General features: G+C 57.1%; 1 protein-coding gene across 1 annotated transcript in view; it reads left to right on the top strand.

Annotated features, from left to right (window-relative positions):
• Positions 1-14,345, top strand: part of OCA2 (OCA2 melanosomal transmembrane protein) — a 25,525-nt gene extending 11,180 nt beyond the window's left edge. Inside the window, exons 12-24 of the mRNA XM_023748850.1 lie at positions 933-990; positions 1,549-1,673; positions 2,450-2,588; positions 3,154-3,286; positions 4,066-4,213; positions 5,392-5,449; positions 5,868-5,976; positions 7,080-7,207; positions 8,995-9,054; positions 9,544-9,648; positions 11,072-11,165; positions 12,143-12,236; positions 13,809-14,345. Of these exons, the coding sequence (XP_023604618.1) occupies positions 933-990; positions 1,549-1,673; positions 2,450-2,588; positions 3,154-3,286; positions 4,066-4,213; positions 5,392-5,449; positions 5,868-5,976; positions 7,080-7,207; positions 8,995-9,054; positions 9,544-9,648; positions 11,072-11,165; positions 12,143-12,236; positions 13,809-13,893 (1,336 nt within the window). The 3' untranslated portion in view covers positions 13,894-14,345. The remainder of the gene's footprint in view (positions 1-932; positions 991-1,548; positions 1,674-2,449; positions 2,589-3,153; positions 3,287-4,065; positions 4,214-5,391; positions 5,450-5,867; positions 5,977-7,079; positions 7,208-8,994; positions 9,055-9,543; positions 9,649-11,071; positions 11,166-12,142; positions 12,237-13,808) is intronic.
• The last annotated feature ends 1,127 nt before the right edge of the window (positions 14,346-15,472 follow it).

Below are 15,472 nucleotides of genomic sequence, written 5' to 3'. Positions count from 1 at the left end.
CCCCCCCCCCCCCGGGGCCGGCTTTCCCCCACGGTTGCCGCTGCCGGTCCTTTCTTGTAGCAAAGACAAACGATCAGCCTCCCAGGGCCCACCCCCCACCCCCAGCCCCCGGGTCCGGGGGGGCCCCCCCCCCCCGGGCCGGCTGTCCCCACTGCTGCCGCTGCCGGTCCTTCTTGTAGCAAAGACACACGATCAGCCTCCCGGGCCTCGGCGGCAGGAGCGGATCAGCAGCAGCACCTACATGTCCCCTGGGAGATAAAGGGCGTCAGGAGCAAACCCGTGTCACAGACCGAGTATAAGTTCTAAGACCGGGCGTCTCGCCTTCAGATGTGCTCAGGAACCAGGCCAGAGGTTATTCTCTGGTCAGAGGTCAGGGTTCAGCTCAGACCGCTGGGGTCAAGGGCCAGGCGCCAAGTTGCCTCTAAGGGTCATCGAGGGTGTGTATTCCCACCAGCTCAGCGTCGTCAATAGGAAGAAACGCATGGAGTAGCGACCTGGGCTCACACACAGCCCAGAGGGTGAGCGTGCCCTGTGCCTGCTCGTACCTGCACGCCTTGGGCCCGTGGGTGACGGAAGCTGTTTATCTGAGGAAACAGAGTGTGGCCCCATCAGCACCGAGCTGGTGGCATTGCTCGGGCCGCATCCGGGCCCTTTGCCTCCGGCTTCTAGTTTGTGGGAGTGTCACCTCCCGTCTCTGCCCCCAGGTCCCTGGAGCAGTAAGAGCAGCTGTGTTTGCTGTGAAGGTTCTGGGGGTTTGGGGGGGTGACCATGTACTTGGGGTGCATGCCCTGGACCAAACGCAGGTGCCAGCCTCCAGCAAGTGGCTCCAGGCAGGGCCGGCTCAGCACGGCCCCAGCTCGGTGACAGCCAGCTGCCGAGGGCGGACGTGCCCAGCCCCTCTGACGCCTGGTCCCCCTTCTCCTCTCCCTGCAGATGATCCTAGTAGCCATATTTTCAGAAACCGGATTCTTTGATTACTGTGCTGTCAAGGTAAGTGCGAGGTGGCATGGAATAGTTAGGTATGTATTCATTGATTTTACTTATTTCCTACTGTTACATACTTAATAAATAACGCTACTATTTTATTGACTTATTTTAGATTTTTGTTGCTTTCAGAGAGGAAGGGACAGGGAGAGGGATGTTCGCCGGCTTTGAGCACCGTTTTCATTTTTTAATCCTCACCTGAGGATATGCTTATTGATTTTATTTTTTTTAAATATATTTTTATTGATTTCAAGCCCTGGCTGATGTGGCTCAGTTGGGATTTCAAAGAGGAAGGGAGACGGAGAGAGAGAGAAACTGCCTCCTGCACGTCCCCCACTGAGGGTCAAGCCCGCAACCCGAGCGTGTACCCCGACCGGGAATCGAACCGGCGACCTTTTGGTGCCGGGCGATGCTCAGCCCCAGCCACACCGGCCGGGCTGTGGGTCCAGTTCCTGGCCCACCAAGCGTTGTGCACTCCGACCCCTGGTGCTCAGAGCCCCTCGGGGAAAGTTGCGCCTGCCTTCCGCCCGCTGACCCCGGCCCGTCCTGTCTGCTGTGTCCCAGGCCTACCGACTGTCCCGGGGGAGGGTGTGGGCCATGATCATCATGTTGTGCCTCTTCGCCGCCGTCCTCTCCGCCTTCCTGGACAACGTCACCACCTCGCTCCTCTTCACGCCCGTGACCATCAGGTGGGCGTGCGGAGCGGCCCGCGCCGCGGGGCTCTGAGCTGGGAGGAGGGAGGGCCCCTCCTGTCAGCCTGGAAGATCCCGCTTCTCTGTGCCGTGGAGCACGAGTTTCTCCTCTGAGGTCAGAGGGCGTCGTTCAAGGGCAGGGGCGTTAGGGTGTTGGAGTCTGAGAAGAGGCCATGTCCTGGGCTGCTGTGTTCAGAGGCGCCGTGTGTCCGACACTTTGGCTAAAATTTTGTTGTTGTTAATCCTCACCTGAGGGTATTTTTCCACTGATTTTTAGGGAGAGTGGAAGGGGGGGAGACAGAGGGAAACACCGATGTGAGAGAGACACATCGATTGGTTGCCTCCTGCATACGCCTGACCAGGGCCCATGTGTTGTTGTTCATCCCAGCATTGCCTTTCCTGTATGTGCGTGTGTGTGTTTGTGCGTGCATGTGTGTGCATGTGTATGTGCGTGTGCGTGCCTGTGTGTGTACACACTTCCCTTGTACAAGCTCTAAAAACATTTAGGTTGCACATAGGCCTTTCCCACTTTCCTCTATTTGTGCCTGGGGTTTTTTAGGTCTTATATATTTATAGATTTCATAGAGGAGGGGAGAGGGAGAGGGAGAGAGAAACACCAATAATAGAGAGCCGTGGATCGGTTGCCTCCTGCATGTCCCCCACGGGGGATGGGGCCCGCCACCCGGGGGGGGGGCCTGCCGGGAATGGAGCCGTGACCTCCTGTCCACCAGTCGACGCTCAGCCACGGAGCCACGTTTCTCTGCTTGTGGCAGGCTGTGCGAGGTGCTCAACCTGGACCCCCGGCAAGTCCTGATCGCGGAAGTGATCTTCACCAACATCGGGGGCGCCGCCACCGCCATCGGGGACCCACCCAACGTCATGATCGTGTCCAACCAGGAGCTGAGGAAGATGGTGCGTGCCAGGCCCCGGGCGGCCCCCGCGAAGCTGAGACCCGCCTCCACGCCCACTCGCATCCTGCCCAGCGGGGGCCTTTAGGGGACCCCCGTGCCCATGTCCTCCCTGCACATGACGTGCTGTTGGCCCGCCCGCGAGGGGGAGGCTGGGGGACTGGCCGTCCCGCGTAGAGCTGAGTACCCTCAATTCATTCTTGCTCCGACACATTTTAAAAAAATAAGTTTTCATGGATTTCAGAGAGGAAGGGAGAGGGAGAGAGAGAGAAACATCAGTGATGAGAGAGAGTCATGGATCGGCTGCCTCCTCCACGCCTCACCCTGGGAACCGAGCTCACAACCCGGGCCTGTGCCCTCCGTGGGGAATCGAACCCTGACCTCCTGGTTCAGAGGTCGACCCTCAGCCACCGAGCCCCGCCGGTCGGCACCTTCTGATGCATTTTTAAGGAAAGGCTTGGCTGACAGCTGTCGGTGACAGGCCTGGGGACTGCCGTTTCTCCGTGGGGCACGGGGGCAGTGTCGTTGCGGCGGGAGGCCCGTCTGTGAGTCTCCCTGTCCGTCCCCAGGGCCTGGACTTCGCGGGGTTCACGGCCCACATGTTCGTGGGGATCTGCTTCGTTCTGCTCTTCTCCTTCCCGCTCCTCCGGCTCCTCTACTGGAACAGGAAGCTGTACAACAAGGAGCCCAGTGAGATTGTGGGTGAGTGCCAGCCCCTTGTCACTTAGACCCGCGCGCACCACCGGGGTGGTCTTGTTCCCCCGGGGAAGCTGCCAGAGCAAGGCTGGTGTGCTCAGTGGTTAGAGCGCCCGATTCCCGGTCAAGAGCATGTTCCTGGGTTGCAGGTTTGATCCCCGGCCCCAGTTGGGGTGCGTGCAGGAGGCCACCCATGGATGCCAATCGATGTATCTCTGTCACATCCATGTTTCTCTCTCTCTCTCTCTCTCTCATCAATAAACATGTCCTCAGATGAGCATAAAGGAAATTCTTCACCCAGAGTTGAAATCACATGACTTTAGTTGGGCCAGCGTAGCTCCGTGGCTGACCAGGAGGTCACAGCTCGATTCCCGGTCAGGGCACAGGCCCAGGTTGCGGGCTCCATCCCCAGTGTGGGATGTGCAGGAGGCAGCCGGTCCATGATTCTCTCTCATCAGAATGTTTCTCTCTCTCTCTCTCTCTCCCTCCCTCGCTCCCTCCCTCCCTTTCCCTTCCTCTCTGAAACCAGTAAAAATATCTTTTTAAAAAAGAAGTGACATTGCTTTGCATCCACGGTAACTTTTAAAAGTCAGCTGTGTCCCCTGCGTCCGTGACAGCCACGCGGTGCTGGGAGGCGCCGGTGGGCGTGGACCAGGTTTTATCTGTGCGTCCCCGGGCGCGGCTGGGAGGGGCCGTGTGTCTTGTTCTGGGCGGCGAGAGGGAAGCAGGTGTCTGCCGGCCCCAAGGCCTCAGGAGGCCCCGGCCTTGGCTTCCTCTCCCCGCAGAACTGAAGCACGAAATCCACGTGTGGCGCCTGACGGCCCAGCGCATCAGCCCGGCCAGCCGGGAGGAGACGGCGGTGCGTGGCCTGCTTCTGGGGAAGGTGCTGGCACTGGAGCGGCTGCTGGCCCGGCGGCTGCACACCTTCCACAGGTACCGGGCTGGGCTGTGCCGGTCCACGCTCGGCCTCCACGCCGGTCGTCCTCGTTCCCGGTTGTTCCGGGGGTGGGATGGCATCGGCCACCTCTCTGCCTGCACCGAGTCGTGCCCCGACGTCCCACCGTGTGCCGACCGAGTGAGGGACCAGGCGGCCCCACGGGACCAGAGGGGAGCGCCCTGCGTGCCACGCCCTGAGCTCGCCCTCGTGGTGTGTGATGGTCGCCGCCTTCGCTGAGCTCTGCTGAGCCCTGGTTAGGGAGGAGAAAACCCAGGCTCAGAGAGTGAGCGACTTGCCCAGGGTCACACGGCGAGGACAGGGTGCAGGGGGACGGAAGGCACCTCCCGGCCACCCCGTCCCACGGCCACACGTCCCACGCGCGGCACAGCAAGACTCGCAAAGAGTGAACGTGACAAGCTGACCGAACGCTGTATTTTACCTGTGACTGACTCAGGGAGCCCAAAGAATAGCTGATCACACTCAGTTCATTTTCTGCCCTTTTAGAAACATAGATACATACACACATTTTTTTACTGATTTCAGAAAGGGGAAGGGAGGTGGGGGGAGAGAGAGAAATGTCCAGGAAGAGAGAGAATCATGGATCGGCTGCCTCCTGCACGCCCCCTCCCGGGGATCAAGCCCGCAACCCAGGCAGGTGCCCTGGCCGGGAACCGAACCACTGAGCCACACCAGCCCGGCGTGGGAGGGAGTCTTTCAATGTCGATTTCCAGGGAATCGAAATCGCCACCAAAGCGAGTGGCGTTTCTTTTAGTGTTTTGTCCTTTCGTTAGCCGAGTTGTAATTATGTCACAGCCTCATTTTGGGGGGAAAAGAAACAAATGCAGAAAACAAGTGAGGGAGGAACACAGGGCGGCTCAGCGACCGTCCTCCCCTGTTCACATTCGGGCCTGTGTCCTGACAAGCCTAGCACTCACACGCACACGCGTGCACACGCTCGCACACGGTCCATCACGCGTCCCCATCATCTCGTGGGCTGTTTTTCTTCGGAAACACAGAGCGAACATCTTTCCCAATCCACAAACCCGGCGTCCCCGGCCGCCTCCCCCGGGGCCTCGTGACCTGGCCTCACGGGCGTCCCCGGGGACGGCGCCCTGCACACCAGGCCTCGCGCAGCGTCGCCAGGAAGCTGAGGCGTCTCCTTCTTCCATTTCAGACAAATCTCGCAGGAGGATAAGAACTGGGAGACCAACATCCAGGAGCTGCAGAAAAAGGTACCGGGGCCCCTGTGCTGCGCCTCACAGGACGGCTGAGTGAGCGTCCCCTCTCTGTGGCCCCTGTCGTACCCGAGACCTAAGTGATTCCCAGGAGCCCCCGGGGAAAGCTTTTCCAGACGTGGTAGGTGTAGTTTGTCCACAAATCGATGATGAGAGAGTCACGGATCGGCCGCCTCCTGCACGCCCCTCACTGGGGATCGAGCCCGCAGCCGGGCGTGTGCCCCGACGGGGAATCGGACCCTGACCCCTCGCAGGTGGACGCTCAGCCACTGACTCTTCATAGCACATTTCCTCACGATCTTCTGTGCCGTCCACGATGTCCCCGTTTCCATCCTGGGGAGACATCCCGAGGGATTCGGCCCCGGGGACGCCGGACCCACGGCAGGAATCGGACGACGGCTTTCTTCTCTCCCAGCACAGAATCTCCGACAGGGTCCTACTGGCCAAATGCGTGATGGTGTTGGGGTTCGTGATCTGCATGTTCTTCCTCAACTCATTCGTCCCTGCCGTTCACCTGGACCTGGGTGAGGCCCCTGCGGTCCGGCTTTGTCGCCCTGGACGCCACGGGCTGGAAGGGGAGGGTCCGCGCTTGTTCCAGCCCTGGCTGGGGTTTCCCAGTGGTTAGAGCGTCGGCCCAGGGACCAAAGGGTCTCGGGTTCAACTCCCGGTCCAAGGCACATGCGTACCTGGGTTGCAGGTTCCATCCCGGCCAGGGCTTAAAGCCTCGATGGCTACAAAACTGTGTGTTTAGCCTGGGACGTCAACACTTTGTATTAGGTTCCTCATTTCTTTTGTGAGGCTGAGGCGTTCGCTGCTTCTCTGCTTTTAAATCTTGTGTTTCCACCCTGGCTGGTTTGGCTCAGCGGGTGGAGCATCGGCCCTCGGGGCTGAAGGGTCTCGGGTTCGATTCCAGTCAGGAGCCTGCACCTGGGTTGCAGGCCGGATCCCCGGCCTCGGTCGGGGAGGAAACCAGTCGATGAGTCTCACATCGATGTTTCTCTCTTTCTATCTCTCCCCCTCCCTTCCGCTCTCTCTAAAAACCTCTGGGGAAATATCCTTGGGGGAGGATTAATAGAAAAATAAAAAAGAAACATAAACTCACCATCACCAATTTTAATTTTAAAGAAATCTTCCGTTTGCAGGTCTGGTTCATATTGCAGAAGATTCTCTCCGAGGGCCCTGGGAGATGTAGCCTGTATCTTTGTTGTTCACAGTGAAGGGAGTCAGGTTGATTAGGAAGAAAAGCCTCATTAGCATATGTTAATGCATCATTATTGATTCCAGGGAGGAAGGGAGAGGGAAAGATAGACATATTGATAACGAGAGAGAATCATCGATCGGCTGCCTCCACGCTGGGGATCGAGCCCACAACCCGGAAACTGTGACCTCCTGGTTCATAGGTCAAAGCTCAACCACGGAGCCACACCGGCCGGGCCGGGGGTTCACTGTCTTGACTGTAGTGTTGGTTTCGTGGGCATGTAATGACCCAAATACAAACCGTACATTTAAAACCCGTTCAGTCTGCAGGGTGAGTTGTCCTCATGAGGAAAAAGGCGATCGCTCGTTGAAACGTTAACAGGCGAGTGAGCAGGTGGACTCCGCCACAAGCCCCTTGTTTGCCTCACAGGCTGGATCGCCATTCTGGGCGCCATCTGGCTGCTGATCCTAGCGGACGTCCACGACTTCGAGGTCGTTCTACACCGAGTGGAGTGGGCGACGCTGCTGTTCTTCGCGGCCCTCTTCGTGCTGATGGAGGTGAGGCTTCCCGGCTTCTGCAGAACCGCCTTTTACCAAGTTGTTGTTTTTAAATATACATCTGTATTGATTTCAGAGAGGAAGGGACAGGGAGAGAGAGAGAAACATCCATGATGAGAGAGAATCATGGACCGGCTGCCTCCTGCACGCCCTGCACTGGGGATGGAGCCTACAACCCGGGCATGTGCCCTGACTGTGGATCGAACCCTCAACCTTTGGGTGCACGGGATGGTGCCCCAACCAGCTGAGCCACCCGGCCAGGCCTCTCCTGGCTGTTTCGATGCCTTTCTTCAGTGCCCCTGACTTCATGTTCATTTACACTACAGTCCCTTGGGCCCCCTGTAACTTTCCCCTCATTCCTGAGAAATCTCTGGACTTCTAAAAGGTTTGCTCCTAAGGCCGATCCGCTCTCTCTCTCTTTATTTCCCCCTGTATTCTGTCCATTTCTGTGCCCTGTTTCTGATTTTATGGGCGGAGGCGGGGGGGGGGTGGAATGCTGTGTTTTCAAATGCCTGCTGGAGCGTGTCTCTTTCGGGTTGAAGTCTGGACTCGAAGTTCTCTCCTGCTTCATGGAGACGGGAATTTTGCTCCGTCGACATGTGTGAAATTCCGATGCTTGATGTTTTCCTGCTAGCTCTGTACACATGACTTCCGATTTCTCTGGTGAATTTAATGCGATTGGGTTTTCCTTTAAAACAAAACAAAAAAACACAAAAAACAAGTCCTGCCCTGGCTGGTATGCTCAGTGGTTAGAGCGTCCGTCCCTGCGTGAAGGTGTTTGATTCCTGGTCAAGGGCAGGTACCTGGGTTGCAGGTTCAAGCCCCGGTTGAGGCGAGTGCGGGAGACAATCGATGTGAGATGTTTCTCTCTCTCTCTCTCCCTCTGAACCCTCCCTTCCACTCTCTCTAAAAATCAGTGGCGCCCCAGCCCGTTCGGCTCTGGATAGAGGGTCCCGGGTTCGATTCCGGCCAAGGGCATGTACCTCGGTTGCAGGCTCCTCCCGGGCCCGGGCCCTGGTCAGGGCGTGTGCAGAAGGCGACCGACCCATCGATGTGTCTCTCTCACGTGGGTGCTTCTGTCTTTCCCTCTCTCTTCCATTCTCCCTGAAAATCAACGGGGAAATATCCTCTGATGAGGATTAACAAAAATAAAAATTTAAAAAAACCCTTGGGTGGGATGGGAGTGGCCGGGAGAGGTCAATAGGGAAAAGGAGACGTATGTAACACGTTAAACAACAATGAATTTAAAAACAAATAAATAAAAGATAAAGTAATGCCAAAAATTATCCTCAGGAAGAATACCGGCGGGTGAGGATGAACAAAAAACAAAACAAAACAAAAAAAAAAACCCCACAGGCACCAATTCTTATCCAAGGGCGCCCTCTGCTGGCGGCCGAGGGAAGTTGGTGGGTCTGGCTGGCCCTTCTCCGTCCTCACTTGGGTTTGTCTCTTTCTGGGGCAGGAGCTGGTGGGGCTGAGCTGTGTTCTTTTTCTTTTCTTTTTTAAATATATTTTTATTGATTTCAGGGAGGCAGGGAGAGAGAGAGAGATAGAAACATCCATAATGAGAGAGCATCGTGGGTCGGCCTCCTCCTGCACGCCCCCACTGGGGATCGAGCCTGCAACCCAGGCCTGTGCCCTGACTGGGAATCGAACCCCGACCTCTAGGTGCACGGGACGGTGCCCAACCCACTGAGCCACCCTGGCCGGGGCTAGAGACATGGCTTTTGAAAATCTGGATGTTTTCTCCGTTTTAACTGACTCTCACTGACGTCCATTTCTTCCAGGCGCTGGGGCACCTGCACCTGATAGAATACGTCGGCGAACAGACCACTTCGCTGATCAAGGTACAGCCCGTGCGGCAATACGACGGGGGCTCCAGCCAGGGATCCGTTCATTTTGTAAAATTTAAAAAAAGAAAAGTCTGGCAAGAATAGGTCCCATTAATTATGTAAAAAAGAGTGCAGTCGGGGACCTCTTCTATCCGGGGGAGCCTAGAGATGAAGGGCGGCTTTTTAAAAATGTATGTAATTACTGGTGCCTGTCACTTTGCTATTAGCCTCTGGTTGAAACCTGTCTGAGCCGGGTCGGCGTGGCTCAGGGGTTGGAGGTCAGCCTGTGAACCAGGAGGTCACGGTTCGATTCCCAGTCAAGGCACACGCCCGGGCTGCGGGCTCGATCCCCAGGGTCGGGGCGGCGTGGGCCGGTGCTGTGTGCAGCCTGGGAACCAGAGGAGGGGCCGCCAGCCCCGAGGGCCCTGCCGCTGTCGGTGACCCGAGCCCGTGTGGCTGACGGGCAGCCGTGATGCCCAGCCCCGCTCTCCTCTCTCCCTCCAGATGGTCCCCGAGGACCGGCGCCTCGCAGCCGCCATCGTCCTGGTGGTCTGGGTCTCGGCCATCGCGTCTTCCCTGATCGACAACATCCCATTCACTGCCACCATGGTGAGTCCCGCGTCCTGAGGCCCGGCGTGCAGCTGGGCACAGTGTGAGCTCCCCCTTCCTGCCGGGGAAGGCAGCATGGAACCCCGACCCATCCGTCCGCTGGCTGCACCTCGGGCTTGGCGCACGGGCGGCAGAGCCGGGCGGACGGCTGGGAGCCGAGGGCCCCTGTCCGCGCATCCTGGGTCAGCACCAGGGCCAGCAGCCTTTTCCCTTTCGCTTCTGTTTTATTTATTTATTTGTTAATCCTCACGCAAGGATGCTTTTCCCACTGATTTTTAGAGAGAGTGGAATGGAGGAAGGGTGAGGGAGAGGGAGAAACATCAAAGTGTGCGAGAGGCACTTCGGTGGGTTGCCTCCTGCACGCTCCCCGGACTGGGGCTGGGAATCGAACCTGCAACCCAGGTAAGTACCCCCCCCCGACCTGGAATCCACCCCCTGCGACCTTTGGTGCGCGAGCTAGTGCTCTAACCACTGAGCACACTGGCCAGGGCTGCCATTTGCTGTGAAGAGAATTGGCAGGCGCCCAAGGCAGAGGCTGATTGAAGGCCTTTCTCCTTCCTTCCCTGGGAACACGGAGCTGTTGTCCAGCCTCGGGCTCTGGTGCTGGGCTCGGACAGGCCTTGGGGTTGTCTGTGTGCCCCTGACCCGGCCGAGATGGGGGGCACGTGCGAGAGGCCCCCACTGGGCGGCCCAGCCCCGTTCCCACAGTGCCTTCTGACACCACTGACTGTGCGGCTTACTTGAATCTATAATATTTTATTTCTTAAAAAATCAAGCAGCCCTGGCCGATTGGCTTAGTGGACAGAGCGTCATCGGGTTCGGTTCCAATCGAGGGCACGGGCCTGGGTTGCAGGCTCCTCCCCAGCCCGGGCCCTGGTTGGGGCGCGTGCAGGAGGCAACCCATCGATGTGTCTCTCTCACATCGATGTTTCTCTCTGTCTTTCCCTCTCTCTTCCACTCTCCCTGAAAACTAATAGAAAAATATCCTCAGGTGAGGATTCACAAATAATAAATAAATCAAGCCCTGGCTGGCGTTGCTTAGTGGTTAGAGTGTTGCCAGCCCCCGGCTTGGGTAATCTATGTGTCTCTCCCACATCGATGTTTCTGTCTGTCCGTCTGTCTGTCTCTCTCTCTCTCTCTCCTCCTCCCTTCTCCCTTCCACTTTCTAAAAATCAACAGGAAAAACACCCTCCTCCTAAGAGAATTAACAAAGAAAAACGACCCGCAGCAGCCACCAGGGGGCAGCGAGGAGAAGGGGGCCCATCGGTCCTAAGGCTGAACCCATGGGCTCCCGCTCAAGGCCTGCGGGGTTCACACTCCCCTTTGGCTTCCTGCTCCCCGGAAGCGCCGTGGGGGGGGGGGGCCGCGGCCGGCAGCCGCCCTGGGCTCCGTGGGCGTGACGAGGGGACCTCTCCCTCCGCAGATCCCCGTGCTCCTGAACCTGAGTCAGGACCCCGAGGTCAGCCTGCCGGCGCCGCCCCTCATGTACGCGCTGGCCCTGGGCGCCTGCCTGGGAGGTAAGGCCTGCGCGGGGAGCGGGACGTCGGTGCCCCACGGAGGGGAAGCAAGGGGACTCGGGCAGCCTCCTGTGCCCCTGGCCTGGGATGAGCGTGACGTTCGGTTGAAGTTAGCGTTTTCCCGCTCCGCGTCTGGCCCACGGGGCTCCCCCCCGCCCCTGAGCTCGCAGGGCTCCTGCTAGAGACCGGCTTCAATCAGAAGCCCTCCTAGTGCAGGTTTCTCGTCCCCTCCTCACGCCGCTGGGCATGAAAGGATGACCGCTGGCCTAGAAGTGGAGATCGTTTGGGTTTTTTAAATATTTATTTTATTGATTTCAGAGAGGAAGGGAGAGGGAGAGAGAAACACCCATGCTGAGAGAATCACGGATCGGCCGCCTCCTGCACGCCTCCTACTGGGGGTCGAGCCTGCAACCCAGGCCCCTGCCCTGACCGGGAATCGAACCCAGACCTCCTGGTTCCTAGGTCGACGTGCAGCCACTGAGCCTCGCTGGCCGGCCGGGCAGCAGGCTAATGCTTAAGTCGATCGTGTTGTATGGCCCCTGAATGAGGCTAAATATCCAACGGCCCCTTGGTGGGAAGAAGGCCCCCCCCACCCCCCGCCGCCACCCACCCCCAGCAGGAAGCGCTCATGGTTTAGAATATCGATGACCTGGATGTAGAGCACGAAGACCCCAGACTCCGCCTTTGCTCGTGTCTCAGGGGTGTGTCTTTCGTGCCCTTGATTCCGCGCCCGCGCCTGGCGACCCTGTGTGAGCGGCGGCCGCAGCAGCCCATCCTCAGCGGCCCACTCAGCTCCCGGGACCCAGGCCCATGGCTTCTCTCTCGGAGCCCGTCCGTCTCGTGCTTGGCCTTCCCCCTGTCCTGCCGCCGCCTACTTCTCAGCATCATTGTCCGTCCCCAGCGTTCCGGGCGGAAGAGGACAGACGCTACCACCGCGGCCCCCGCGGGCTTGGCCTTACTATTAAATCTGGTTTCAGGCAACGGGACGCTGATTGGGGCGTCGGCCAACGTGGTCTGCGCGGGGATCGCCGAGCAGCACGGATACGGCTTCTCCTTCATGCAGTTTTTCAGGTACTTCCCAAACTCTGTCTGTGTAGAGGGAGTCTCGTGTTTTTGTTTTTGTTTATTTCTTTAAAAAGAGCAGCGCATTTCTTAAGCGCGAGGGGCAGGCATGTTTGCAGCAGTTACAGAGTCTTTGTGTAGCTGCAGTCAGTGCAGAGAAAAGCCCCATGAACAAAGGGGCCCGGCCGGGTGGCTCAGTGGTTGGGCATCGTCCTATGAACCAGGAGGTCACGGTTCGATTCCTGGTCAGGGCACAGGCCCGGATTCTCTCTCATCATGGGTGTTCCCATCTCTCTCTCCCTCGCCCTTCCTCTCTCAAATCAATAAAAATATATATATTTTTAAAAGGAGCCCCCAGCCAGTTTGGCTCAGCGGATAGAGCATCGGCCTGTGGATCGAAGGGTCCCGGGTTCGATTCCGGTCAAGGGCACGTACCTCGGTTGCAGGCTCCTCCCTGGCCCAGGCCCTGGTCGGGGCGCGTGCAGGAGGCAGCCCATCGACGTGTTTCTCTCACATCCATGTTTCTCTCTGTCTTTCCCTCTCCCTTCCACTCTCTCTAAAAGTCGGTGGGAAAAATATCCTCGGGTGAGGATTAAAAAATAATAAGTGCTTTGTGGCGCGAGCATCTTACGGTTCTGTTTTTGTCGGGGGCCTCAGGAAATAAAACCGCAGGGGAAGGAAGGGAAAGAAGAAAGAACTTTGCATGTGAAAGAGCTGCGGGCAAGTCCTTTTTGATCTCACCCCCTAAGAGACGATTCTATTTCCATCGCAGGGAATTGGGCCGTTCTTGCTTCACACACTCCAACTGAGCAACTGTCCCCCTTTGAGTTTCAAGATGACCCTTTAAGTGCAAGGAATACAGGGTATTTGAGATAAGGTTCATTTTTCCTTCCTTGTGCGATGAAGTGTCCAGTGTGTGGCGTGGGTTAAACTCCACAGCCCTGAGCAAAACAGCCATGTTGAGCTGTGCAAACCCTTTTCCGTAGACAGAGGTAGAGGGTGGAACTTCACCGTTCTTTTAACATTCTCTGGGTGTCTGTGGGTTTGAAAATGAACTCTTTTCTTTTTTTAAAAAAGACCGAATGAGCAAAGCCTTTGATAGTTGTTTCACATTCTGCTAATTTCTGCCATAGTCTCTCTATTCTATTTTTAAATCTCACCCCAGGATGTGGTTTTTTTTTTTAAAAAGTTGATTTTAGAGAAAGGAAGGGAGAAAGAGAGAGAGACATAAATTTGTTGTTTCACTTTCATTGGTTGCTTCTTATAGGTGACCTGACGGGGGATCGGACCTGCAACCTTGGTGTATCAGGAAAATGCTCTAACCAAATAAGCCATCTCTGGCCAGGCTGCTATTTTACTTATTTATTTTTTATTTTATTTTCGAGAGAGAGAGAGGAAGGGGGAGGGGGGAGAGAGAGAGAGAGAGACACACATTCATGAGAGAGACATAGATCGGCTGCCTCCTGCCCTCCCCCTACTGGGGATGGAGCCCGCCACCCGGGCATGTGCCCCGACTGGGCAGCAAACCAGCGGCTCTCACCAGACGGCAGGTCCCACAATGCACCTGTCTCTGTGTTTCAGGTTGGGCTTCCCCATGATGGTGGTCTCCTGCACGGTGGCGATGTGCTACCTGCTGGTGGTCCATGTTGTGATGGGGTGGAGCTAACAGGGACGCCTCCTCTGAAGGCCGAGGGGAACCCGACCCGTCACCCGCGTCCGGAGAACACTCCCCCATGGGCCTCTCCTGGGAGGAGGAGAGGTGCTTCCATGGGGGTGCGACAGAGGGCGGACCTTGGCACCCACATTCCTTATCCGGCTGGATGCTGGCCAAACATGGCCGGTAGAAACATGGGTCACTTCCCCAAGACACCCCGACAGGAAAGACGTGCGTTTCAGGAAAGGCACCGATGCCGTCATCCACCCCAAATGGCCTGTGTTGCTCAGGGTCCCTTCGCCGAGGCCGTCCACGGTTTTCCTTCGTGTCATCACTGTTCATATTAGAGTCACGAGCGAATTGTGTCCCCTCCGAAGACACGCTGTTCCTTGGGAAGGCCTACCCCTTGTAAGGCAACAGTTTATGTATTAAAAAAGTAAATAAACAAACTCTCCCTTGGCAAATGGTCTTGGAATTTGCTAACCCATCACATGTTGGGTAGTTTACATTATGCAACATGGCATTTCACGCCTGCGTTTCTCTCTGGAGTTAGTCAGTCATCAATTAAAACTCTAGAAATCCGGCTGGACGGGGTGGCGCAGTGATTGAGCACCGACCTAGGAACCAGGAGGTCACGGTTCGATTCCCGGTCGGGGCACATGCCCGTGTGGCAGGCTCGATCCCCAGTGTGGGGCCTGCAGGAGGCAGCTGATCCATGATTCTCTCTCATCACGGATGTTTCTCTCTCTTTTCCCACTCCCTTCCTCCCTGGAATCAATAAAACACACGCATACACACACACACATACACACACACACACACACTTATATTACAAGATAGAAGATAGCTATGCACGTTCAAAGGCATTTAAATTTTGCCCCAGCCCTAACTGGTTTGGCTCAGTGGATAGAGCGTCAGCCTGCGGACTGAAGGGTCCCGGGTTCGATTCCGGTCAAGGGCATGTGCCTGGGTTGTGGGCACATCCCCGGTGGGGGATGTGCAGGAGGCAGCTGATCGATGTTTCTCTCTCATCGATGTTTCTAACTCTCTATCCCTCTCCCTTCCTCTCTGTAAAAAATCAATAAAATATATTTAAAAAAAAAATTATTTTGCCCCAGCCCTAACTGGTTTGGCTCAGTGGATAGAGCGTCGGTCTCAGACTGAAGGGGCCCAGGTTCCACTGCAGTCAAGGGCACCTGCACGGGGTTCGGGGTTCCATCCCCAGTGCTGGGTGTGCAGGAGGAGACAGCTGATCCATGATTCTCTTATCGTTGATATTTCTCTCTTCCTCTCCCTTCCTCTCTGGAATCAATAAAAAAATCTATATTTTAAAAAAAAAAGGTGCTTCCCTAACCTGGCAGGGGACCTTCGTCCAGGGACCCTGGGGACCCAGGAAGCCCCTTTCCCATCCCGGCCCTTCGGGCTGACCACGCCCCCTGTCCCCCGCCCCCTCGGGGGGGCCCCCCCCCCGGGGGCCCTCCTGGAATACCCCCCGGTCCCGGTCCCTGTTGGGGAATAAAAAAAATGGGGGGGGGGGGGGGAAATGGGACTTGCCGGGGGGGGGCGGGGGTGGGGTTGGAGGGCTTTTTAT

The sequence above is a fragment of the Myotis lucifugus genome, unplaced genomic scaffold, assembly GCF_000147115.1.
Source record: "Myotis lucifugus unplaced genomic scaffold, Myoluc2.0 scaffold_1930, whole genome shotgun sequence".
Lineage (NCBI taxonomy): Eukaryota > Metazoa > Chordata > Mammalia > Chiroptera > Vespertilionidae > Myotis > Myotis lucifugus.
The sequence above is the reverse complement of the archived record's forward strand: the minus strand, read 5'-3'. Positions and strand labels throughout refer to the sequence as shown.